The sequence below is a fragment of the Elephantulus edwardii genome, unplaced genomic scaffold (assembly GCF_000299155.1).
Source record: "Elephantulus edwardii isolate Elephantulus edwardi_28Jun2011 unplaced genomic scaffold, EleEdw1.0 scaffold00004, whole genome shotgun sequence".
NCBI classification, from domain to species: Eukaryota; Metazoa; Chordata; class Mammalia; order Macroscelidea; family Macroscelididae; genus Elephantulus; species Elephantulus edwardii.
Window position 1 is genome coordinate 5,749,696 of NW_006399754.1, and position 23,144 is coordinate 5,772,839.

At 42.5% G+C, this 23,144-nt stretch overlaps 2 protein-coding genes across 2 annotated transcripts in view; one reads left to right on the forward strand and one right to left on the reverse strand.

The window, feature by feature from the left end:
- LOC102852944 (collagen alpha-1(III) chain-like) overlaps nucleotides 1–22,759 on the reverse strand; it is a 23,551-nt gene extending 792 nt beyond the window's left edge. The window contains exons 1-2 of the mRNA XM_006879609.1: nucleotides 22,753–22,759; nucleotides 9–139 (exon numbers count right to left, since the gene is read on the reverse strand). Of these exons, the coding sequence (XP_006879671.1) occupies nucleotides 9–139; nucleotides 22,753–22,759 (138 nt within the window). The remainder of the gene's footprint in view (nucleotides 1–8; nucleotides 140–22,752) is intronic.
- A 234-nt stretch (nucleotides 22,760–22,993) lies between these two features.
- The window catches only part of MRPS31 (mitochondrial ribosomal protein S31), a 65,929-nt gene continuing 65,778 nt past the window's right edge, over nucleotides 22,994–23,144 (forward strand). Inside the window, exon 1 of the mRNA XM_006879610.1 lies at nucleotides 22,994–23,013. Coding sequence (XP_006879672.1) covers nucleotides 22,994–23,013 — 20 coding nt within the window. The remainder of the gene's footprint in view (nucleotides 23,014–23,144) is intronic.

Consider the following 23,144-nt stretch of genomic DNA (forward strand, 5'->3'; position numbering starts at 1 on the left):
AGGCCGGCCGCGGGGAAGCGGAACTGGCGCGCGGCCGTGGACCCGCCGGCGCGGCGTTCGGTGGCCGGGAGCTGGAAGCCCGCGCACGAACCTCCGGGCTGCTCCTCTCCAGGTGGCGGGAGGCCTCCCGGCGGCCCGGCTAGTTAGACCCGAGGCCTGGGGGCGGGTCAGCGTCAGGAGCTGGGAGGACTTGGCTAGTTAACCTTTAGGCTGTAACCTTGATAACAGGGGGATGTGCCCTTCAATTATACTTGAGTATGAAAGCAAGGGGATGATGCCGAGGAAAACTTGCTTATTGTTGGAGAAACCGTCTCTAACTTTCCACCCACTGATGACATTCAGGAAAGTGCAACGAGAAATGGTCGATTGTTCTGAAGTTCATAGAGTAAATGGTAACTCAGCTGACTTCTCAACGCTTGCCTTTCTAAGGAATTGGAGATGGTATCTCTGACTCGGTTTAAGTGTAAAATACTTATGGAATGTGGCAGTCCAGATAAAATTCTTTATCTGTAGTACCGCATACAAAGAAGGGAACTCTGGTGGGGAGGGGTGGGCAGGGAGAAAAGTGCGGCAATGAATGAATGGAAATCCAAAACCTCTGTAAATGTCTGTTAAAATTAATGAGAAAAAAAAGTAATGAATTGGGTAAGTCATGCCTTAGTCCTCAATGAGATGTCACGGTTTATTTAGTATTTTATTTGTTTTAATGCTTTAAAGAGTTTGTTCCGTTTTGATTTTTTTTTACTAAAGACTCAATAAAAACCAAAATAAAAAAAGGGGGGGGGAACTCTGTTGTCTAGAGGGTAACCTGGTGCAAACGAACCAAAAAGTTGAAGGTTTAGATCAGTTCAGAGGTCCCTTGGAAGTTAGGATGGGGGGAGGGGCTCAATCAGCCTGAAAACTTCATAAAACAGTTCTGCCTGGGGTCAGTCACCTGAGTGAATCCCTCTACAGTAGCTGCACTGGGGCTCCTTGACTGGATCTCCTTGGATGGATCTCTGTTACTGGTTGAATTATAACACAAACACACACAAAGATTTTAAATCCTAAATGCCTATACTTGTCCATGTAATCCAAACTGGAATAGGATTTTGAGACTACGGTCAAACATTTGAAGTACTTTTTAAAGCCGTTTAGAATTCCTCACAACCAGTGGCTCCTTCTGTTATCTTTATTTTTGCTCATTCATTGCAAACAGGTTCTTCCTGGAGAGGATGAAACCAGTATGCTCCTTGGAGGCAAAGATCCTGATGCTCAATCTCACATACTTTGGGCATGTCACCTGGAGAGACCAGTCCTTGAAGAAGGACATCATGCTTGGAAGGGTGGAGGGACAGCGCAGGAGAGGAAGACATTGGATGAGATGGATTGCAACAGCGACAATAAGGTCAGATGTGCCAGAGATGGTGAGGTTAGCTCAGGACAGGGCAAAGGTTCAGAGCCATTTATTCATAGAGTCGCTAAGAGTCCTCATCGACACAATGGCACATAACAGCAACAACATTGCTGTTGAGGCTGAATTAATAGCTGACCTTTCACTGGGTTTCCAAGGGCCAGTTGATGCGTTTAAACCACCTATAGGTTCACAGCATCACTCTGTAAGCAACAGGCTAAGAATTTAAAAAAGCAAATGACAAAAACCTCACTGTAATTGAATGGACTCTAACTCATTGTGATCCCCTATCAGGTTCCCAAAGCTATGAATTATAGAAGGTGATTGCACATCTTGCTCCCATGGAGTGGCTGGTGGATTTGAACTGCTGAGTTTACGGTTAGCAGTCCAATACATTACGTACTGTCCAACCAGATCTCCTTTGTCTTAGAAAAACAAATTTACTTAGATGTTGAAAATGCTGATGATCAATCACACTGTAGTTTAGTGAATTGTTTGCAAAGTCTCTGGGTGAGTTATAAATTCTACAACATCCTTTTTAGATTGTGCAAGTGTGAATGCATGCTTTGTTCCGAGGACTCCGACTTGCTTGAGAAATTTTAAACAGATGGTTCTGTGCTTTTAGTCTAAAGGAAGCAACCTGTTATCATTTCAGGCATGACTTCCAAATGGCAAGCAAGTCCTTATGCTGACTCCTTTGCTCCAGGTAGGGGTTCGCTGCCCTCAGAGTTACACAATGCGGGGGGCCTCAGGGCAAGAGTCTCTGCTGAAGCAGCATGTATGACACAGGTCAGAGGTCAGAGGACAGGCAGACTTGCTGCTTAGGGAGGGAGCTTTGGTTGTTTCATCAGGATTTCACAACACACTGACTAATGATACTGACAGTAGGAAAAATTTTACAAAAATTACCCATGTTCTGATGTCATGTGGCTCTGCTCAAGTTTACTGAGTCAATTCTAAGTTGCAGACATCTGATCAGACAGAGGAGAACTGGCCCATCGTGTCCAGGACTGTAGTCTTTACAGAAGTCAGTGGTTAAGACACTCCTATACCTTTTTTCCTGCATGGCAGCAAGGGGATTCAAACCAACAACCTTTGGGTTAGCAATCAAGTACTTTAACCTCTCTACCAAGAAGGGCTCCTTATCTTAACTGAAAATGTAAATCGGTATTAAAAACATAAACCATAAAAACATAAACATATGGTTTATGTTTTGAAATGCCTATTCAAAACTCAAAAAACATGAACGCATTTTCATGAATGAGAAAGAAAAACTGCTTTGCAACTGTACTGTTGTGGTGGGTTTTTTTCTTTTTGTGTGTGTACTGTCAAATCGGATCTGACTGGTACAGGAGGAGATTGTCCCTCCTTCTCCAGCAGAGCATCTGGTGGATTTGAACTGCACATCTCTGGGATTGCAGGGAAGCTTCTTGCCACTAGGACACCAGAGCTCACCACAATTGTACTGTTTCAATGCCTATTCAATATCCTTCAAGATTGGTGAAAATCTTTTGAAATTTCCCTCAATTTATTTTGAAAATTCCCTCAAATCTTGTTATTATTTTATCACATCGGGTAGCGATAGAAGCTTCACCATCCTTGTTTCTATGAAGCACTCTGGCTTCACTTCTTCTAAGACAGATTTATTTGTTCTTTTGGAAGTCCATAGCATATTCAGGCATAAATTCTTCTTTGATCTTCTTTATTCGTTGTCAGATTTCCTCTTATGTATACTGTTGTTGCTATGTGCCATTGAGTCGGAGCCGACCCATAACTGATCCTCCAGCAAGTTTTCAGAAGCTGAAATTGCAAGGGAGGAGATTATCCATCCTTCTCCTGGGAAGCAGCTGGTAGATTTGAAGTGCATGCCTTTGGGATATGAAGCACTTGAAAATTCCATTGCTTGGGTCAGGTACACTTTAATCTTTAAAGTGACCTCCTTGTTCCTTAGCAATTTAAAGAGGTCTTGCATTAGATTTGCCTAATGCAATATGTATTTTTATTTCATGGCTGCTGCTTTCATGGATCCGTTCCAGATAGCAAATACCAATCAATTTCAGTTTATTAATCCCTAGAATATCAGTCTTCAAATGTTCCATTTTATTTTGACAACTTCCAACTTTCCTGCATTCATGCTTTGTGCATTCCACATTCTTATCATTAATGGCTCCAGAAATGAACTAAATACCAACCAATGTATTTAAACAAATGGATACAGCACTGGAAGCACTCAGTCCTCCAAGGCAAAGAATTTAGAAGGCAGTTAACTGGACAATTGACTGGAAGAGATCCCTATCTGTGCCTGTTACAAAGAAAGTTAATCCAACAGAATGTGGAAATTACAGAACAATAGCAATATCATGTGTCTGTAAAATCTTCCTGACAACAATTGAAAAGTAGTCAGAGCAGTACACCAACAGGAAACAGTCAAGGTGGAATCAGAAGAGGTTGTGGAAGCTACGCTGCAATCTCAAAGGCACTCGGTTCAAAGCCACCAGATGCTCCACTGGAGAAGGAGGGGCAATCTCCTCCTGTGCCAGTTGGATCAGATTTGATGGTACACAATAAGGGGGGGGAAGACCCCAAAAACAAAAAACAGAAGAGGTTGTGGAAGCAAAGATTTTATTGCTGATGTCAGATGGATCTTGACTGAAAGCAGAGTACCAGAAAAAAAATTTACCTGTTTCATTCAAAGTGCATAAGATTATGCAAATTATGGATAACGTTAAGAATGGAAATTCTGAAATACTTAATTATGCTCATGCAGAACCTGTACAAGGACCAAGAAGCAGTCATTTGAACAAAACAGAAGAATGGGCTTGAGCAGAGCAGAGATTGTGAGGAGGCTCAGGATGGGGCAGGGGTTTGTTCCATTTTCCGTAAGGTCTACATGAGGGTCTATATTAGTCAGGGCTCACTTGAGAGCACGTGACATCAACAAGTTGATACTGCATAGGATAACATCAAAACCTATCCACTCTTTATGTTGAGAAGCTAGACTGACTATATGAAAAAGAATGTGACATTAGGATTGGAGGAAGATTCATTGACAACCTATAATATGCAGATGACACAACTTTGACTGTAGTAAATGAAGATGAGAAGCACTTATGCATAAGCCTCCAGGACAGATTACATCTCAAGATAAACACAAATCTTCACTTCAAAACTGGACCAATATGCAACAATATGATAAATGGAGAACGCTCAAGTAGTTGACAATTTCATGTTTGTTAGTTATATATAATCAATGCCGATGGCAATAGCAGTCAAGAAGTCAAATGACTTATTGTATTTGGCAAATCTGCTTCCAAGGACCTCTTTAAAATGCAAACCACCAAGGATGTCACTTTCAACTTTAAAGTAAACCTGACCCAAAGCTAAATATTTCAGTAGCCTCATATGCATGTGGAGAATCAGGAGTGGCATCCACTACCTAAACTAGATGTCTCTGGAAACTCTACAAACGCTCTAAACTCTGTAATTGTACAGAAATTATGTTAGTTATGGAACAGAGTCCAGGTCTCGTGTGCAAAGCTTACTCTGAGTTGTATTCAACTCAATGACAACCACTGCTAAATGAGTTCTGTTATATCTGGAGGAATACTCTTCCACTTTGCACATCACCCTTTGTCAATGTGCAGTAGAAGTAATCTGGATTTGCTCTGATGCTGAACCTTGTGCCATTGGGGTATCAAATAACATAATGGTTTCCCATTGTGGACAGTGCTTGATGGAGCTCCCAGTTGTAAGACATTGGAAGCAGGAGTGGCACCCACTTCCTAAACCACATGCCTCTGGAAATTCTATGAACTTGGAGAAACAACAATAGTTATGGAAAGGCATTAGGTCTTGTTCATATAGTCACTGTGAGTCATGCTCAACTTTATGGCAATCAACAACAACAACAACATATGCATGTTAACGTCGGACATTAGTGGACTGCCCAAAGAACAAACCTATGTGTGTTGGAGAAAGTGCAACCAGAATGTTCCTTGGAGGCAAAGTTGATGAAGCTTCACCTCACAATTTTGGACATGTTGTTAGGAGAGGGTATTCTTTGGAAAAGGACATGATGCTTTGAAAGGTAGAGGGTCAGCAAAGGAAAGGAGGACCTTCAATGAGAAGAATTGATGCAGTGTCTGCAGCAATAGACACAAATGTGTCAGAGAAGATGAAGATGACGCAGAATAGCACAGAATTCAGACCTATAGTTCATGGGGTCGCTAGGAGTAGAACTCGACTGGATGGCACTTAACAACAGCAACAAGAAAGAACAGATGCTTTGGGCTTGTAATGCTGGTGAAGAATTTTTTTATAATCCTTAAAACTTTTTATTTAAATTGGTTTGCTTAGAAAGTTCATATACACTGTGTTTCACACTATCCTTAGTTCACATTTTGTTTTGTGCAATCATTCTGATTCATTATATTTTATAAAATTAGGACGAGCAAATACATCTTGGATGAAATGCAGCCAGAACACTCCTTAGAAGCAAGAGTGGTGAGACTTTGCCTCGCAGAGTCTGAGTCTCTTGTCAGAAGGGGCCAAGCCTCTGGAGAACAACAGCAGGCTTAGTAGAGGATCAGTGAAAAAAGAGGAAGACGTTTGAGGAGATGGGTTGACATGGACTCTCAAGCACAACACAGATTGTGAGGATGGTCTGGGATCTGGCAGGATTGCCCTCTGTTGTATATGAAGGGTGGAGATGAGTTTGAGTTGACTTGAGGGCATCTAACAAAAAGTAAGGTTAAATAAGAACCACTCTGACTTAAATTCAACTTCATGATACCCTGAGGGAGGGATCTTGTTTGTAACTCAAGGACTACCTGTAAATGATGTCAAATATGTTGTTGTTGTTGTTAAGTGCCTTCGAGTCGTACACAACCCACAGCTACCCTATGAACGAAAGACCTGAACACCTGTATAACTTTCATCCTTTCTCCAGGTTCGTAGGGTTTCTGGAGGCAAGCTATTATGGAAGTGAATGCCACTTCTGCTTCCAAGCTTGTTTTAATTGGGGAGCTCCACCAAACACTGTCCGCCATGGGTAACTATTCTCACATTTGACACATCAGTGTCACAGTGTTCAGCTTCACAGAAACCATGAGTTACCTCTGTACAGTAAGTGGGCAGACCAGGGCTATACCACCTAGAAGAATACAGTACTTCCCGAAAATTTTCAGTGTCAGCCAGTTCTTTTTTTGGCACTGTAATTATTTTTTTTAAGCCCCTAATTGTAAAATGGGATATAAATATATCATGCTAAGTGCAAAAAAATATAACTTAAAATTTAAATAATAAAAAAGGCACAGTAATTCTTATAATAAATATATTGTAATCACCAAAAATTTAAAGCACTCCATTATAATGATTCCTCATCTGGAGAATGGAAGGCCACACCATGGTCCTTCTGTGCAATGGAATTCAAATTAACAATTTAAAAAGTAGTTTTAAGACATTCAACAAGAGAGTCTCAAAATCATTACACTCATTAAAGAAGCTGTATTTTAAAAGTTTCATATGATTTCATTTATATGCTATTCTGTTGTTTTTGTTGTTGTCAGGTGCCTTCTGATGGGTTGAAGCTCATAGTGACCTCATCTAGGGCAGAATGAAGCATTGCTGGACTTGAGCCATCCCCACAATGGTTGCTGTGTATGCCATGTCACATAAAGAGTACTTGGGCCCAACATATTAAATGGGGTGCACAAGAATGCACCCCATTGCCAGTCCCCTTGCATAACCACTCGTTATAGGCTTTAGAACATGAGCATAATATAACATGAGGCTATTTTCCCCTCTGGAGGGCACTTCAACATTACAAATGTGTCCAAAGCTCAGAGCAAGTGAATCCAGGCAGAGACACTGTTTTCTGATAGTGTATGTGAGAGGGTTTGGAAAGCGAAACTCTGGTGCGTAGTGTGTAGGGTATTGCACTGCTAACCACCAGCAGGTCCTCAGATGAATGGTGAGCAGTCGCCTCCAGTGCGATTTAAAGCCTCCACAGATCCAGTTAAGAGTCAGCTGTGCGTTGTTTCCAACTCTGTGGCAATGAGTAAGAGAGTGGAATGCAAAGAGAGGAACATCTCAGCGACGTTACAGCCTTGGCTTATTGCAATTTAAAGCTCCTTTTTCAAAATTATATTTTCTCAAGCAGGCGAGGACAAGAAACCAGAAATTCGGGCTTTTCTAAATTTGTGCAGATTGCTGTTACTGTTAGTTGCCATTGCATCAGCTCCTTAACCCTCCGTACATCAGAAAGGATTCTTGTCTAATAATGCCGTCATCATCATCTCTCCAGTGCATAAGCCCGTTTGGTTTTGTATGAATCTGCTCAATTATACAGCAGTCATTCTGCTGAGCAGATGAGAGAGGGAGGGCAGCTGGTGAGAGGGGAGGGAAGGCAAGTTTAAAGAGATCCTGGGCAGAGTGCCAGGCCTAAATGGGGCCCAAAGCAAGGAGCTCCGAAAATCCAGGAAGCAACACAGCCAGGGACTTTGAGGACAGAGAGAATGAGGACCACAAGGAGGCAGGAGGCACCAGGCACTCTGAGGTCGGTCAGCATTTGGCTGGAGGACAATTCTGCTTGGAAATCATTTGCTAGCATGGTTTCAACATTTTTTCTATGTCATGTGCTGGGAAATACACACAAGAATGACACGATCCTGGTCTTTGAGGAACTTAAAAAACAGCAGATCTTACATATTTAGATTTCCCCTACTTTTCAGAAGTTCACTTGATACTACTTTCTCTAAAGACAGACCCATATTAGTACTTACCTCCTGATAACCCAAAGAAATTCAAAGAGGATTTTCACACTTAGGATAAAAGACAAAGGAAAACTAGGGGTAATCATTTGTTTTATAGTAAGCTGTTAAAAAAGCAGTGTGGACCCCAAGCACGTAAGCATCGTAAGCATCGTTGTGTGACGTCCGGTTGCAACCGAACCATAACTGGCCCTCCAGCAGGTTTTCAGAGACTGTAAATCTCACAGTAGGAAATTGCACATCTTTCTCCCGCAGAGCAGCTGGTGGATTCCAACTGTGCCTTTGCGATTGCAGTGCAGCTTCTTACCACTACTTTATAGGAACTGTGTGCTTACCTTAGCATTCTTACGGTCTCTTAGTTACTGTGGTTTTAGGATTTATATGTTATTTGGAAGGTTTTTTTGGAGGTTTGGGGCCACTGAAAATTTTTCCTTATGTAAATGAGTGGTAGTTGCTTCTTCGCTTTCCATTTTAGCTTATGGAAAGTTTCATGGAATACTTATATAGTGAGGGAAGCCTGGACTTAGTATACTGAGAATGAGTCATGTTACATCAAAAAGGAAAATATCCAGATCCTTTCACTTGAAGGACACAAAATAACTTCCTCCTTGGACCCATCTCATTTTCAGTAAAAGCAAACCAGACCCAAAACCACTGTCGTTGCGTAGATTTCAGTTTGCGCTGCTGACCCTACAGGACAGAGTAGATTAACTGCCCCATAAGGCTTCTAAGAAATCATTTCGGGAGTAGACTGAGGATGTTCCATCTTGAGGAGTGACTGGTGGACTGGAACCTCTGACCTTCTAGTTAGTAGCCCAACATTTATCCCAGTGTGCCTCCAGGGCTTTCCCCAGTAAAACCAGCAGCTATCCAGTCTATTTCAAGTCATAGCATTGAATTCATGTGTGTCAGAGAAGAACTGTGCGCCGTTGGCAAATGTTTCTTCTGAGACGCCAATGGGTGGTCTGGTATCTTCAGCCTTTCAGTTGGCATCCAAGAGCATTAACTAGTCCACTACCCAGGGATTCTCTGGGCTTTAGAGCTGGGAAAAAGGGCTGCTGTGATCCAGGACTCTCTTTTGGCTGGGTGCAGAGGCCTAGGGCCCCCCTATCAGAGGCTCTGTGTATACGTTCCCTTGAGCCTGTTGCTCTGAGTATCTTCTTAGCTTATCTGTTAATCTCTGCTGCTCTGAGTATCTTCTTAACTTATCTGTTAACCAATCTGTGACCCCTACCGGACCATGAGCTCTTTGAAGCAGGGATAAAGTCCTATTCATCTTTGTATACTAAGGGCGACTCCACAAACTTGCCTGAACCAAACCAAACCAGCAGAGTTGTGGTCACCCCAGCTGCACGGAGTGAAGCTGGTGAGTTCTCAAGGCTGTGACCTTCGGGAAGCAGATTGCCAGCCCATTCTTTCCAGATGCCTCTCGATGGATTTGACTCACCAACCCTTTAGTTAGTAATTGAGTGCTTTATTGCTTGGACTACTCCAGAGCTTCCCAAGGAGACTATCCCCTATTTCTCACACAATAAATGTTCTTTATTTACGTTAAAATCATGCAGCTGCGTTTTTTATTGTGAACACATACCTAGATATGAAAATTCATCTGTTTTAGAATTTGTTTAATATTGCCGTTTCATCTGATTTATAAGCGAGGTTCCTTGAAAAATATGATACAGGGAGAAAGTGGAAAGTCTGTCAGTACGGAGGGCGTGAAGACAAAACAGTATTTACTCTGCCTGTGAAAACGGAGTGACAATGTCACATCTGGCAGACTGCCACCCACACCTCCAGTCCCCACACTAGCCCAGAGCCTGGTACAGTTATTCCCAAATCAGCCCACTGTCCTCAAGGCCCCCTTCTCCTGCACCTTCAGCCGGGACCAGCCAAGCACCCAGTGCCTTGGAAAAGGCATTCATTATAGCTCAATAGTCCTGCCAGGCAAATCAACACCATATAACAACAACAGTGGGGTCACAAGGAGATTGGGGTAGTTGCTAAAGGTGCCGAAGACTAAAATGTACCAGCCAATGAGTTTATTCTGCAGGCTTATTTCACAAAGAGCAAACTTCAATGTCCTAATGCTATTGGCAGGCTGGTTGGTCGGCTTTCTAAATATTGACTGTTCCTGTACTGCCTGCTACAGGGTTTTGTCCACTTGCTATGACACACAGTTACCCTGAGTTGGACTACCCAGATGTTGCTGAGAAAACAGACAGACAGACTGTAGCAGTGAGGTGACAGACACAGTGTTCTAACACAATAATCAGTTCTCATTGGAAGCAATTAGTGTCCTTATAACATTACCATGTGGTAGTGGTGGTGGTAAATGCCATCGCGACAGAACCAACTCATAGCTGACCGTCTGGTGGGTTTCCAGAGTCAGTAAATCACACTGAAGGAGAGTTTCCATCTTTCTCCTGTTGAGCAGCTGGTGGATTTGAACCATGAACTTTTGGGTTGATAGCACAATTCTTTACCACTAAGTCACTAGAGCTCACTTTGTTGCCATATCCATATTTGCAGGTATATATAATGTCTCCCATTTTTTTTGAAGTTTTATGTGTGTTGTTTTGTGGGTTTTTTTAAATACAGGCAAAGAAAGTTAACACAGAGACGATTTTAGGGGAAAAATCCTATTCTTTCATACATAAAATATTTGATACCATGATCTCTTAAATCCTGGAAACCTATTGGATGGTCTATATTAAATCAGAATCAACACAAGAGCAGTGAGTTTTGTTTATGGTAGATATTAATTAATAGCTTACTGTATGTATGTGTTTCATTGATTATGTAAATGCGTTTGACTGTGTGGATCACGACAAACTGTGGCTGACTCTGAGAACGGTAATCCCAGAACACTTGATCATGCTCATGCGAAACCTATATTTGTACCAGGAGACAGTCATCAGAACAGAGCAAAGAAACACTGCATGGTTCAAAATTGGGAAGGGTATACACAAGGGATGTGTCCTATCTCCATACCTTTTCAACCTATAAACAGAACAGATTATTCAGAAGGCTGGGCTGTGTGAGGAGAAGTAAGGCATCAGGATTGGTGGAAGATTCATCAACAATCTGCGTTATGCAGACAACACAACCCTGCTTGCTGAAACTGAGGAGGACCTGATGCACTTGCTGCAGAGGGTCAAAGACTGCAGTCTTCAATATGGATTGAGGCTCAATATCAAGAAGACAAAGATTTTCACGACTGGGCCAATTGGCAGCACCAGGATGGATGGTGAAGAGACTGAGATTGTTAACAGCTTTAGTTTGCTTGACTCCACAGTCAACACTCTTGGCACCAGCAGCCAGGAAATGAAAAGACGTATTGTGATGGGAAAGTCTGCTGTTAGGGACCTCTCCAAAGTACTGAAGAGCAATGGTGTCACTCTGGAGACTAAGGTGCATTGGATACAGGCCATGGTCTTTGTAATCACTTGCTATGTATTAGAAAGCTGGACAATGACTGGGAAGGATAGAAGAAGAACCGCTGCCTTTGAGCTGTGGTGTTGGAGAAGAGTACTGAATATAGCATGTACTGCTAAGAGAACGAACAGGTTCATTCTGAAGAGTGTTAAACCAGGCTGCTCCTTGGAGGCAAGGATTCTGAAGCTTCTTCTGACATACTTTGGACATGTTACAAGGAGGGACTGCTCCTTGGAGAGGGACATCATGCTTGGGAGGGTGGAGGGACAGCACAGGAGGGGAAGATCCTCTATGAGGTGGATTGATTCAATGACTTGGGTAATTGGGGTGGGTGTGTCAGAGACAGTACGATTGGCACAGGACAGAGCAGGTTTTAGGGCTGTTGTATATAGGGTCGCTGTGAGTCGCAAGCGGCTTGACGGCACATAACAACTGGGGTGTTACAATCGAGTGACTTGTAAGTTTATTTTCCTGGTATTATTTCCTTCTTGTGATCAAGGCTATTATAAAGTATTTCTCTGTGCCCTTAAGAATTCTTTTTGGCATTTTTTTCTCTTCTCATCTCCAACTTTAAATTATTTCAGCATTAAGACTTAATTTTAACCAAGGAAAAGAAAACCACAAACAAGAGGAAGATCCAAACCAGTCTATTCTGTGATTTGTTTGTTATCTTGACAAAGAACAGATGGAAGGGGGAAATAAGACAATTGAATGACTCACTGTGAAAGGAGCAGTGGCAATGTGAGGGTGGCCAAGTCTGCCTTCTGCTCACTTTGTGAAGGGGAACTGTCCCCATCAATAACATCCATAACACCATATACATAGCTACACAGTCAGGCATGCCTCTCCACATGCTCCTGCACCTTCTTCTACCAATCATTGGGTCTGTTTTGAAATTCATTGCAAGACTCACAGATTTTTATTCCCAGTTAAGGGGTTTATTAGGGAAATGGGTTGGAGAGTGGGAGAGGCAAAGTATATCTCACAATGTGAGTTCAGGTTTAGTCCAGCAATCTTAAACCAGATTAGCAAGACACAATACCTCAGTTAGTGAAAGCCAAAGTTCAGTTCAGTAAGACAAATGCAAGAAGCATCTGGTTTCTTCAATTGTCCAGCAAACGTTATCGCAGAGCAGTTGCAAGTCAGTTTTCCCTTCAATCATCTAGCAAGCAAAACCTCTAACTGTAACACACCTTGCCGCAGTCTCTTTACTCAGTGGTACAGTCCACTCTCTCTCCTTCTCCCCCACCGTCACCAGAGAACCTCACAGTGTAGAAAGCTCTTTCTCTTGTATATTGGTCTCACAGCTGTTGATAATTTGCAAGACCATATGTCCACAGTTAAGGTAGCTGGAAACCTGTGCCCCCCACTTTTTAAGGTTTTTGACACCACACTCACAAAATTAGTGGTGGGAATGATTATATAACTTTTAGTCTACTGTTATTGATGATATATATTTGAGTTGGTGAGTTTTTAAATAATTTACCAAAAGAAGCCTTTTACATAGTACAAGCAACACTGACCATCTTTGGATGAGATGCATTCTAACTAAAATCTTTGTAGTAAATATATTCCTAAGGTTTCATTTGTGGTACAATTTTCAATAAAAAGACAAAAGCGGTTCAAATTCACCAGTTTCCCCTCAGAAAAAGATGGACAACCTCCTGTGGGATTTACAGCCTTTGAAACTCAAAGGAGAATCAGCTAGAATGGTTCTGACTTAACAACATAGAACATGTAGTCTGAGTGTGTTGATATAATAAGCATAATTTTGCTCTCACCACCACCTAGATATTGTTAGTTGTACTTCAGTATGTTGTCATCTCAGGCTGGGATGATGCAAAGGGCATATTGATATCCAATTCCTTGAGCACTCACTTGCTCTCCTTGTCAGTGTGTTGGAACTGGCCCATAGCTGACCCTCCAGCAGGTTTTTCCAAGGCTGTAAATTACACAGGAGAAGGTTTCCTGGCCTTCTTTTGTGGATAAGCTATGGATTCAAACAGCAAAGGCTGAATGAGGGCAACCATATATCAAGGCTAAATGAGGATAACCATGTATCTGACCTTTGCCAACTTCACGAAGAAGGACTGTCTGCATCCACAGCATTAAGGGCACAAAACCAACTCTTATGAGGTCAGACATGTCCCCCATACTACTGTACCTCTTTCTACTCATCACACCATCAATCTTACTGCTTTGCTAGGTTCAAAATCCAGTGTGATAGCACACATATCACACAGAAGCATACCAGGGAAGACAAATGATCATAATCCAGATTAATAAAAGAATATAGTTAAGACAGCTCCTGAAATGAGCATGCAGGCACCTTAGCTTTGAACCTCATGGCTTGGTGTTCCCAAGGGATTGGCTATCTACCATTCCACAAGGGGACTGGCTGACTAGTATCACCAATAAAGTGAACCTCTCTAGCTACAGAGATAGATCTTCTGGTGCATTGAAGAAACAACAAGAGAATGTAGAACGATGACCTTTTTTTCTTCAGCTACACTTGTGGCTGAACTGGAGACCTGGAAGAAGATAGGACCTTTTAGGGGGGTTAGCCTATATTGGCAGGACTGAGAACTTTGTTGGACAATTGAGGGTGGGAAGCCAATATTAGCAGAACTGAGAACTTGGGAACACCAAGCCATGCATATGAAATGCTGAATGGAAACGTGACTTGCTTTCTAAACCTCTATCCTAGCTGAGCCTCAGGTAGACTCAGGACCATCAACTGCTTTGCTGCCTTAGTGCTCTCTTGGATACCATTACTTGAGGACTCCTTCATTGGGAGAAAGTTATTTAGGGACACAGGCTTCTGCACTGAACCAAATAAACCAATTCCTGTAAGTCATGCTGCTGTGACACTGCGACACTGAGAGCTGTTCTCTGACCCTCCTCCCGGCTGAGGCTCAGGCCACCACAGCACAGCTCAGTGGGTCTTGGCCCAGAGGGCTTCACTGCAGGATGTCAGGAGAGGCTGAGGCTAGCCCCAGGACGAGCCCTCATTTCCTATCTTAGCAAAAGGTTAGAATGCAGCCTTCCTAATAGACGTAAGGGAAGGTTTCCCTCAAGTATCATTGTCAGAGGTCAAGTGTGTCCTTTTATATCAGGGCCATGCAAGAAAGTCCAAGACACATGGAGGTTTTCAAGGGTTACCAGGCCCAGAGGTGCTAAAAGAAAGCAGGACTTTCCTCCAGAATGGTAGAGAGAAAGCCTTCTGTCGGAGCCAGTTTGGACTTCTGACCTTCCAAAGTGGTTGTGTTACGTATCATCAAGTCAGAACTGACTAACGGCTGACCCTCCAGAAGGTTGGCATAGGCTGTAAAGCCCATGGGAGGGGAATGCCCATCTTTCTCCTCAGAAAAGCTGGTGGCTTCGCCTTATCACTAACCCACCAGAACTCCCTTCTTTTAAACTGTAAGAGAATAATTTTCCATTTGTTGAAGCCATCTATTCATGTTATCTATTACGGCAGCACTAGACAACTAAGAAAAACAGCCAGGAACAAATTTTGATGCCACACAACTGCCAGCAGTTTTTCCTCAAAGGGTTTCTTTTCATGCAAACATGGTGCCCCTCACTGATTGTAGTCCACTGGCCACTGCCTTCATGGAGAAACAGAACAGCTAAGTCTTTCTCTTGAGCCTTAGCTACTTTCACCAAAGGGTGAGTTTTTTTGTTTTTGTTTTTTGTTGTTTTTTTAAAAAAATTTATTTTATTATTATTTTGTATGTGTACCGTCAAATCAGACCTGACTGGTACAGGAGATTGTCCCTCCTTCTCCAGCAGAGCATCTGGTGGATTCAAACCACACACCTCTGGGATTGCAGTGCAGCTTTTTCAAAGGGTGAGTTTTAAAGAAAGCATATTATAAAACACTTGGCTAGTGTTGCTTCTGGATTTCATAGTGTGATTGGACCTTTCATCTAGTGGCCCATACTGGGAGAGCTCTTCAACAGACTCACTGCAGTTTAGAAGCAATTGAATTCTAAAACTTGAGCCTCTCATCACCATCATCTGACTCATTGGATATCAAGTGTCAATCAAAATCCAATGACACAGGATCCCACCTGGTAGTGGGGAAAGAAGATTTCAGTTTTCTGGATTGAAAGTCTCATAACGAAGCCAGACCCGGAGGAAATGAAATGGAGGATGTGTGAAGATGTTATACTCAACTTTCTCACTTATGTGGCTCTGCTGCGAGTCCTTCCATTTATCTTTTTTTTAAAATTAATTTTAATGAAAGTTTACAGACACTGAGGGTTTCCATTCATCCACTGTTGCACTTTTCACCCTGCCCACACCCTCCCCCCCACCCCCATTCGCTCTTCTCTTTGAAAAGTAGAAGAAAAATCCCTACCCCAAGTCCACTCCACTATGCAGCCTTTATTCTGGACTCCTGTCATGACAATAATACCTAATCATAGATCCCTTTTAAACAGTTCTCTCCCTCCTCTGCTTCAATGCAGTATACATTATTTATCCCCTCTTTCTCAGTCTCCGCCCCAACCCCTATGTCAGTCCCATTCTACAACAGTGGCACTAGGCAGTATTTGTCCTTTAGTGACTGAGAAATTTCACTCAGCATACTGTCCTCCATTTTGTATAATATTTCATGAGTTTCTTGTTTTTCAAAGCAGCATAGTATTCCATTGTGTGAATATACCAGAGTTTCTCCATCCATTCCTGGCAGCACATGTGATGGCATGATATGAAGACCCTGGTTCAAGTTTCCACTCCTATTTGCAAATGAATAGACTCAGAACGACCTAAGAAACTCTGCAATTGAATGGACCTAAAAATTATATTTGTTAAGAAGAATTTATTCTGGACCTTCATAGCTAATATAAAACTGGGAAGATTGAAAGACTTTTTAGTGATCGTAGTGCACCTTTATGCCTGTGATATTCAACCTCCAAGAATATTGGTATAATTGTAAATAATGTCAAACTTGATTTTCTAGTGAGTATTAAGTATAAGAGAATTGTGTCTGGAACAAGAACAACAACAACAACAAAACCACACAACCAAACCGACTATACTGGACAGTTTGCCACTCTTTGGGGACCATAACAAGTACAAAGAGCCAGTTCTCTGCCTTGGTTTACTAGAGTGTTTTTCACCCTTCACTCTTTCAGCTCTCTCCTTTACCCCAACTCTCTGCACTCAGATGCCTGCTCTGGGGCTAAAGTTGGATGGAAGTGCGGTGAGCAGGGAAGGAAGGGCCGGGGAGCCGGAACACAGTTGTTCGCGGCCCGTGTTGTCCACACGGAACGCTAAGGGAGAAGAACGCATCCGGCCGGGGACCGGAAGGGAGCGGGACATGTTTGGCAGGGGCACGCACTAGTCTCGCTGTGTTCAGCGTGTCATTTGGTCCTTCTGATATGTTTCCTCGAGTCTCCACCCTGTTTTCTGTTCGCCCCACGTCACACTTCCCTGTGTCCCCTGGAAGCGTGGAAGTATCTCTGCCTGGGAGGCTGCTCCTCGCTGTTCCGCAGGGAACTGTCAGGTAAGGCACGCCAGGTGCTCCTTCCCCGGGTCTAGACCAGCCCTCGCCCTTGCCAGCCCGTCAGTTTATAAGACACCTTCCCGGGCTCAGCTTATATCCTGCGGGATCTCAGAGACCATTGCGTGGAATCGGAGGAGAGGGAAGGTCCAGGTAGTTAAGGTGATTTCGGCCCCTTTAATGAGAAGGTGGGAAACTGCTGCGATGAATACAGGGCGGTCTGCTACTCTGCGTTTTGAGTTTCATTCCTCTTGTCACTCTCTGCTCTCAGTTTATTTAGGGTCCAGAAGGGAAGCTTTATTTTATTATTAGTATTACTTGTGCCTTCCAGTACATCTTCAGTGGTCTCATTCTGACTTCCTTTATTTATCCTTTAGTTCATTATTGAGAATGCAGTGTGGTGGTTCAGCCACGCGTAGATCGTGTTGTCTTCATGAAGCTTACAGTTACATTGAGTCCGCAGTTACAATACAGTGGCGTCAGTGCTGAGATACAGTATGTTACATCTGGAGAAAGGAAAAGGGTGCATAAGCACAGGTAATTTCTGCGGAAGTCAGTAGGCACAAAACCTACTGAGTATTCCTTGGGCTGCCAAAAGAAACAAACAGATCAGCCGTGGAGGAAGAACAGCTAAGGTGCGGCTTAGAGGCAAGGATCGTAAAACTTCGCCTCATATACTTTGGGCATGTTGTCAGGAGAGGACTGGACCTTGGAAAAAGACGTTATGCCTATAATAGATATAAATTACTTTTTTTCCAATAATGTGCATCTAGTGAGTAAGAAGTTGCGTTGCCAACAGCATGAGGTTCAAATCCACCCAACAGCTCTGAGGGAGAAAGATAACAGTCTCCTCCCATGGGATTTACAGTCTCTGTTCCAGTTTTTAGTACATGTGCTACCAAAACGAGCACAGGATTTAGAGCCTCTGAAAACCTGCTGGAGGGCCAGCTTTGGGTGGGTTCCAACTCAATGACACATGACAACAAAAACAAGGATAGAAGGAGAATTGAGGCCTTTGAGCTGTGGTCTGGAGAAGAGTATTGAGAGTACCACGCACTGCTAGGAAAACAAACAGATTCATTCTGGAAAGGGTTAAACTGGGAGGCTTTTTGGAGGCAAAGATTCTGAGGCTCCATCTAACATACTTTGGACATGTTATAAGGAGGGACCGGTCCTTGGAGAAGGACATCATGCTTGGGAGGGTGGAGGGACAGCGCAGGAGACAAAGGCCCTCCATGAGGTAGATTGACTCAGTGACTGGGGTAATCGAAATGGGTGTTTCGGAGACAGTGCGATTGGCACAGGACAGAGCAGAGTTTAAGGCTATTGCAGATAAGGTCACTATGAGTCACAAGTGACTCGACAGCACATAACAACAACATATGTGCAGTTCAATCTCCTGTTACAGAATAAGTCCTTTAATATCATTAAAATGTCAAGTAATTATAGTCATTTAATTAATTTGAATGGTGCTGTACATTAAATGGCATTATAACTTGGTCCCAATGTACTGATTAGGAGAATACTGGTTACACAATTAATTTTTTAATTGCAATTTTTAAGTGCCTGATATGATAGCTTCTCTCATTGTTGTCCGAAGAGCAAATAGCCTGTTTCAGGGCTTTTGAAAATCGCCGTTTCTCTTTCACTAAAGACCTGGACACTGAATATATGATGTATTTAACCCAACTCTAATGCAGAGCCCTGAGATGCTTATATCAGAATCACCTGGGGGTCTAGGTTAAAATGCAGAAACCAAGTTTTATCCCAATATTATCAATTAGAAATCTACACTTCTAATAAGCCCCCTAGATGATTCTTATTATCTTTAAAGGTTTGGAACCACTGATTGAAACACTTTGACTAGCAGATTCCTCCCCTTCTGTAATGTGGGAATAATAAAACCTGCCTTGTAAGATGTCAATGCCATCAACAACAGATCTACACAAATGTGATTTCTTGGAAGACAACATCAGCATCACCTTGGAACAACTTGTTATTAGGGTTAGATACCATTGAGGTGACTGCAGTTTGTAGTGACCATCTGAACCTTGTGCCGTCTTCACCCTCTGCCGTCTTCATCCTCTGCCGTCTTCATGAGCTCCGTTATGCTCAAGCCTATTGTTGCAGTCACTGTACTTCTTGAATTCCACCCTATACCTACTGAATCCTAAGAGAAATAGATGGAGATATTGGCAGCTCCATGCTCTTCCCTTCTACTGTAGCACAAAGCTCAGAGCTTACCAAGGGACAGAATACACTGCAATGCCACAAATGGGGTTTGTACCATGCAGTGTTTCCTTGTTCTCATTCCAAAAAAGCTGATCCAACAGAATGTGGGAAGTACTGAGCAATGTCATTCATAACACATGCAAGTAAAATCTTGAAGATTATTTGTAAGTGTTTGGAACAGTGCATCCGTAGGGACTGCCAGAACTCAGCCTCTGTTCAGAAGAGGGATAACATTGCTTATGTCGGATGGATCATGTCTGAAAGCAGAATATACCAGAAGGTTATTTATTTATATTTTGTTGATTATGCAAAGGCATCTGCTGGTGTGGATCATAAAAAATACTATGGATAATAGTAAGGGAGAACTACTATGTGACTGATTTAAAAGACTGATTTTATTTCCTAGGTATAGGGATTCCTAGGTATACTCGCAAAAGATTTAAAAGCAGAGACTCAAAGACTTGTATCCCAGTATTCATTGCAGCACTGTTCAGTAGCCAAAAGGCAGAAACAGTCTAAGTCAACAGATGAATGGATAGACAAGATACGATGCAGATACACAAAGAAATACTGCTCAACCAGAAGGGGAAATGAGATACATGCTACATGTGAGTGGAACTGGAAAACATGCTGCATGAAAGGAGGAAAGGCAGATATTGTACGACTTCATTGATAGACAAATGTACAGAGAACATAGTATATTAGTGCTTCCTGGAGGTGAGAGGGATGCAGAAAGAGAACTAATAGTTAGGGCACTGTTAATTGTTATAATTTCTGTCAGTAAGTTGTACATCTGTAAAAAGTTGAATGATCTATTTATAATAATCCCCTCTCCTTTGTGTGGGGGGGAGGAGCACAGCTGCTAAGACTACTATGTACAACCCAAAACCTCATGGAATTTAATTTCTTGGTTTGGAGCATTAGGGTCATAGTTTCATGTTGTTGTTGAGTACGGTTGAGTTGTGACTGACCCACAGCTGACCCTCCAGTGGGTTGTCAGAGGCAGTTAATTGCACTGGGGGAGATTGTCCATCCTTTACCTGCCGAGCAGCTGCATACCTTCAGGGTTGCAGCACAGCTGCTTATCACTAGGCCACCAGAGCTCACTATGGTGTTATGGGACATCCTAATTAATTGGCCTAATACCACTTGACATATTTCAACAAGCAGCTGCTGTCCTGGATGCACTCACCAAGTTGTGCCAAGAAATCTGGAGGACAACCACCTGGCCAACTGACTGGTAAAGATCCATATTTGTTCCTATTCCAAAGAAAGGTGACCTGGCAGAGTATGGAAATTATCGAAGTATATCATTAATATCACATGCAAGCAAGATTCTGCTAAAAATTATCCCCAAACTGCTGAAAACAGCACATCAGCAGAGAACTGCCAGATGTGCAGGCTGGTTTTAGAAGAGGCTGTGGTACTAGGGATATTATAGCTAATGTTAGATGGATCTTAGTAGAAAGCAAAGAGAACCAGAGGAATATCTATCTGTGTTTCATTGACTCTGCAAGGGTATTTGACCGTGTGGATCATAACAAACTGTGGCTGACTCTGAGAAGAATGGGAATTGCAGAATGCTTGAGTGTGCTTATGTGAAACCTATTCTTGGACCGGGAGACAGTCAGAACAGAGCAAGGAAACACTGCATGATTCAGAACAGGAAAGGGTGTGCACCAGGGAGATGTCCTATTACCATACCTTTCATTTATTTTAAACACAAACTATAATTTTTTAAAGTTTTTTTTAAATTTTATACTGGTTTATATGCACAGTTCTAATACATTGTTTTTCACACTGGATGCTTCCCATTTTCTTCCCCCCACACCCACCCATCAAATTGTGCAACCTTATGATTGATACCCCCACCTTGCCTCTCTTCACCCCTCTGCTCCCACCCTACTCCCCCTTGGATCCTCATACTCATTCTACAATAATGGTCCTATATAATATTTGTCCTTATGGGACTGAGTTAGTTCACTTAGATAATGCTGTCAAGTCCCTCCCAAGTTAGGTAGTGATTTACAAAATAATTGCTCCTGCATGCTGCATAGTATTCCATTGTGTGAATGTACCGTAATTTCTCAATCCATTAGATTGTGGTTGGACATCTGGGCTGTTTCCATGTTCTTGCAGTGGTGAATAATGCTGCTGTGAACATTGGTGTATAAGTTTCTGTTTGTGCCTCAATTCTCAGTCTCTCAGGATATATTCGAAGCAATGAAATAACTGGGTCATATGGAATTTCTGTGTTCAGCTTTTTGAGGAAATGCCAAGTGCTTTCCAGAGTGGTTGTACCATCTCCATACCTTTTCAGTCTATATGCAGAACAGATCATCTGGGAGGCTGGCCTGTATGAGGAGGAATGCGACATCAAGATTGGAAGAAGATTCATCAATTCCTGTGTTATGCAGATGACACAACCCATCTTGCTGAAATTGAGGAGAACCTGAAGCGCTTGCTTCAGAAGGTCACGGACTGCAGCTTTCAAAATGGATTGAAGCTCGACATCAAGAAAAGAAGATTCTCTCTGCTGGGCTGATTGGCAACATTATGATAGATGATGAAGAGATTGAGATTGTTAACAGCTTCAGTTTGTTTGGCTCCACAATCAGTACTCTTGGTACCCGCAGCCAGAAAATCAAGCGATGATTTGCAGTGGGAAAAGTCGGCCGTCAGGGACTTCTCCAGAATACTGAAGGGAGGATGTCAGTCTGGAGACTAAGATGTGCCTGATCCAGCCCATAGTCTTCACATTTACTTGCTATGCATCATGTAGCTGGACAGTGACTAGGGATGATAAAAAGAGAATTGATGCCTTTGAGCTGTGGTGCTAGAGAAGAATATCGAATATATTGTGGTTTGCAAGGAGAATAAACAGGTTCAGCCTGGAGAGGGTGAAACCACGTTGCTTCTAGGAGGCAAAGGTTCTTAAGCTTCCTCTGACATACCTTGAGCATGTTACAAGGAATGACCAGTCCTTGGAGAGGGACGGCACAAGAGAGGAAGACCCTCGATGAGATGGAGTGACTCAGTGACTAGGGTAACGAGGGTAGGTGTGTCAGAGACAATAAAGTTGGCATAGGATAGAGCAGGTTTCAGAGCTTTTGTACATAGGGTCGTTATAAGTTGCAAGAAACTCGATGGCATATAACAACAACAAAAATAACATGTTGGTTCAACTCAACGGTACACAACAACTGTTTAACCTTCTGGTCTGACACCTAGTACCTAGGTCCTTAGAACTTTGCAAGCAAGCAATCAATTAGGGTATAACATTTGCCTATGTTTTCCTCCAATAGAGAGGAAGAAGAGAGCCAGAAGTAAGATCTGGAATGTGTAGATAATTACCAATATGAACACTGTCTACTTTTATCATGAGACCAGAACTGGCTGGCTGTCATTACCGAACATTTTGACTAAGATTCCATAGAAGAATTGTGACTAACAGTTGGAAAATACAGATCAGAATTTCAAATCATCATAGACCTAAGATTTCCTGGAGCCATGAAGGCTAGATGAATTTCTGAAACTATTGCCCTGAGAGCCTTAAACCAAACATATTTCCCCAAATCTCTTAAAAGCAAACCCTGATTTAGCTTAGCTTGTTAAAAGTGTCTGCCTTTAGCATTCTGCTCTTTTGGAACTATGTCTCAGGAATCACATCGGTGACAACCTGAAAGATGAGATGAGAACCATCAAGGGCTGTGAGCTTATGTTAATGGGGAGGAATAATTTAGAAAGGGACGGAGGAAATGGTTGCACCACTGGAATAAGTAGTCAGTGTCACTAAATGATC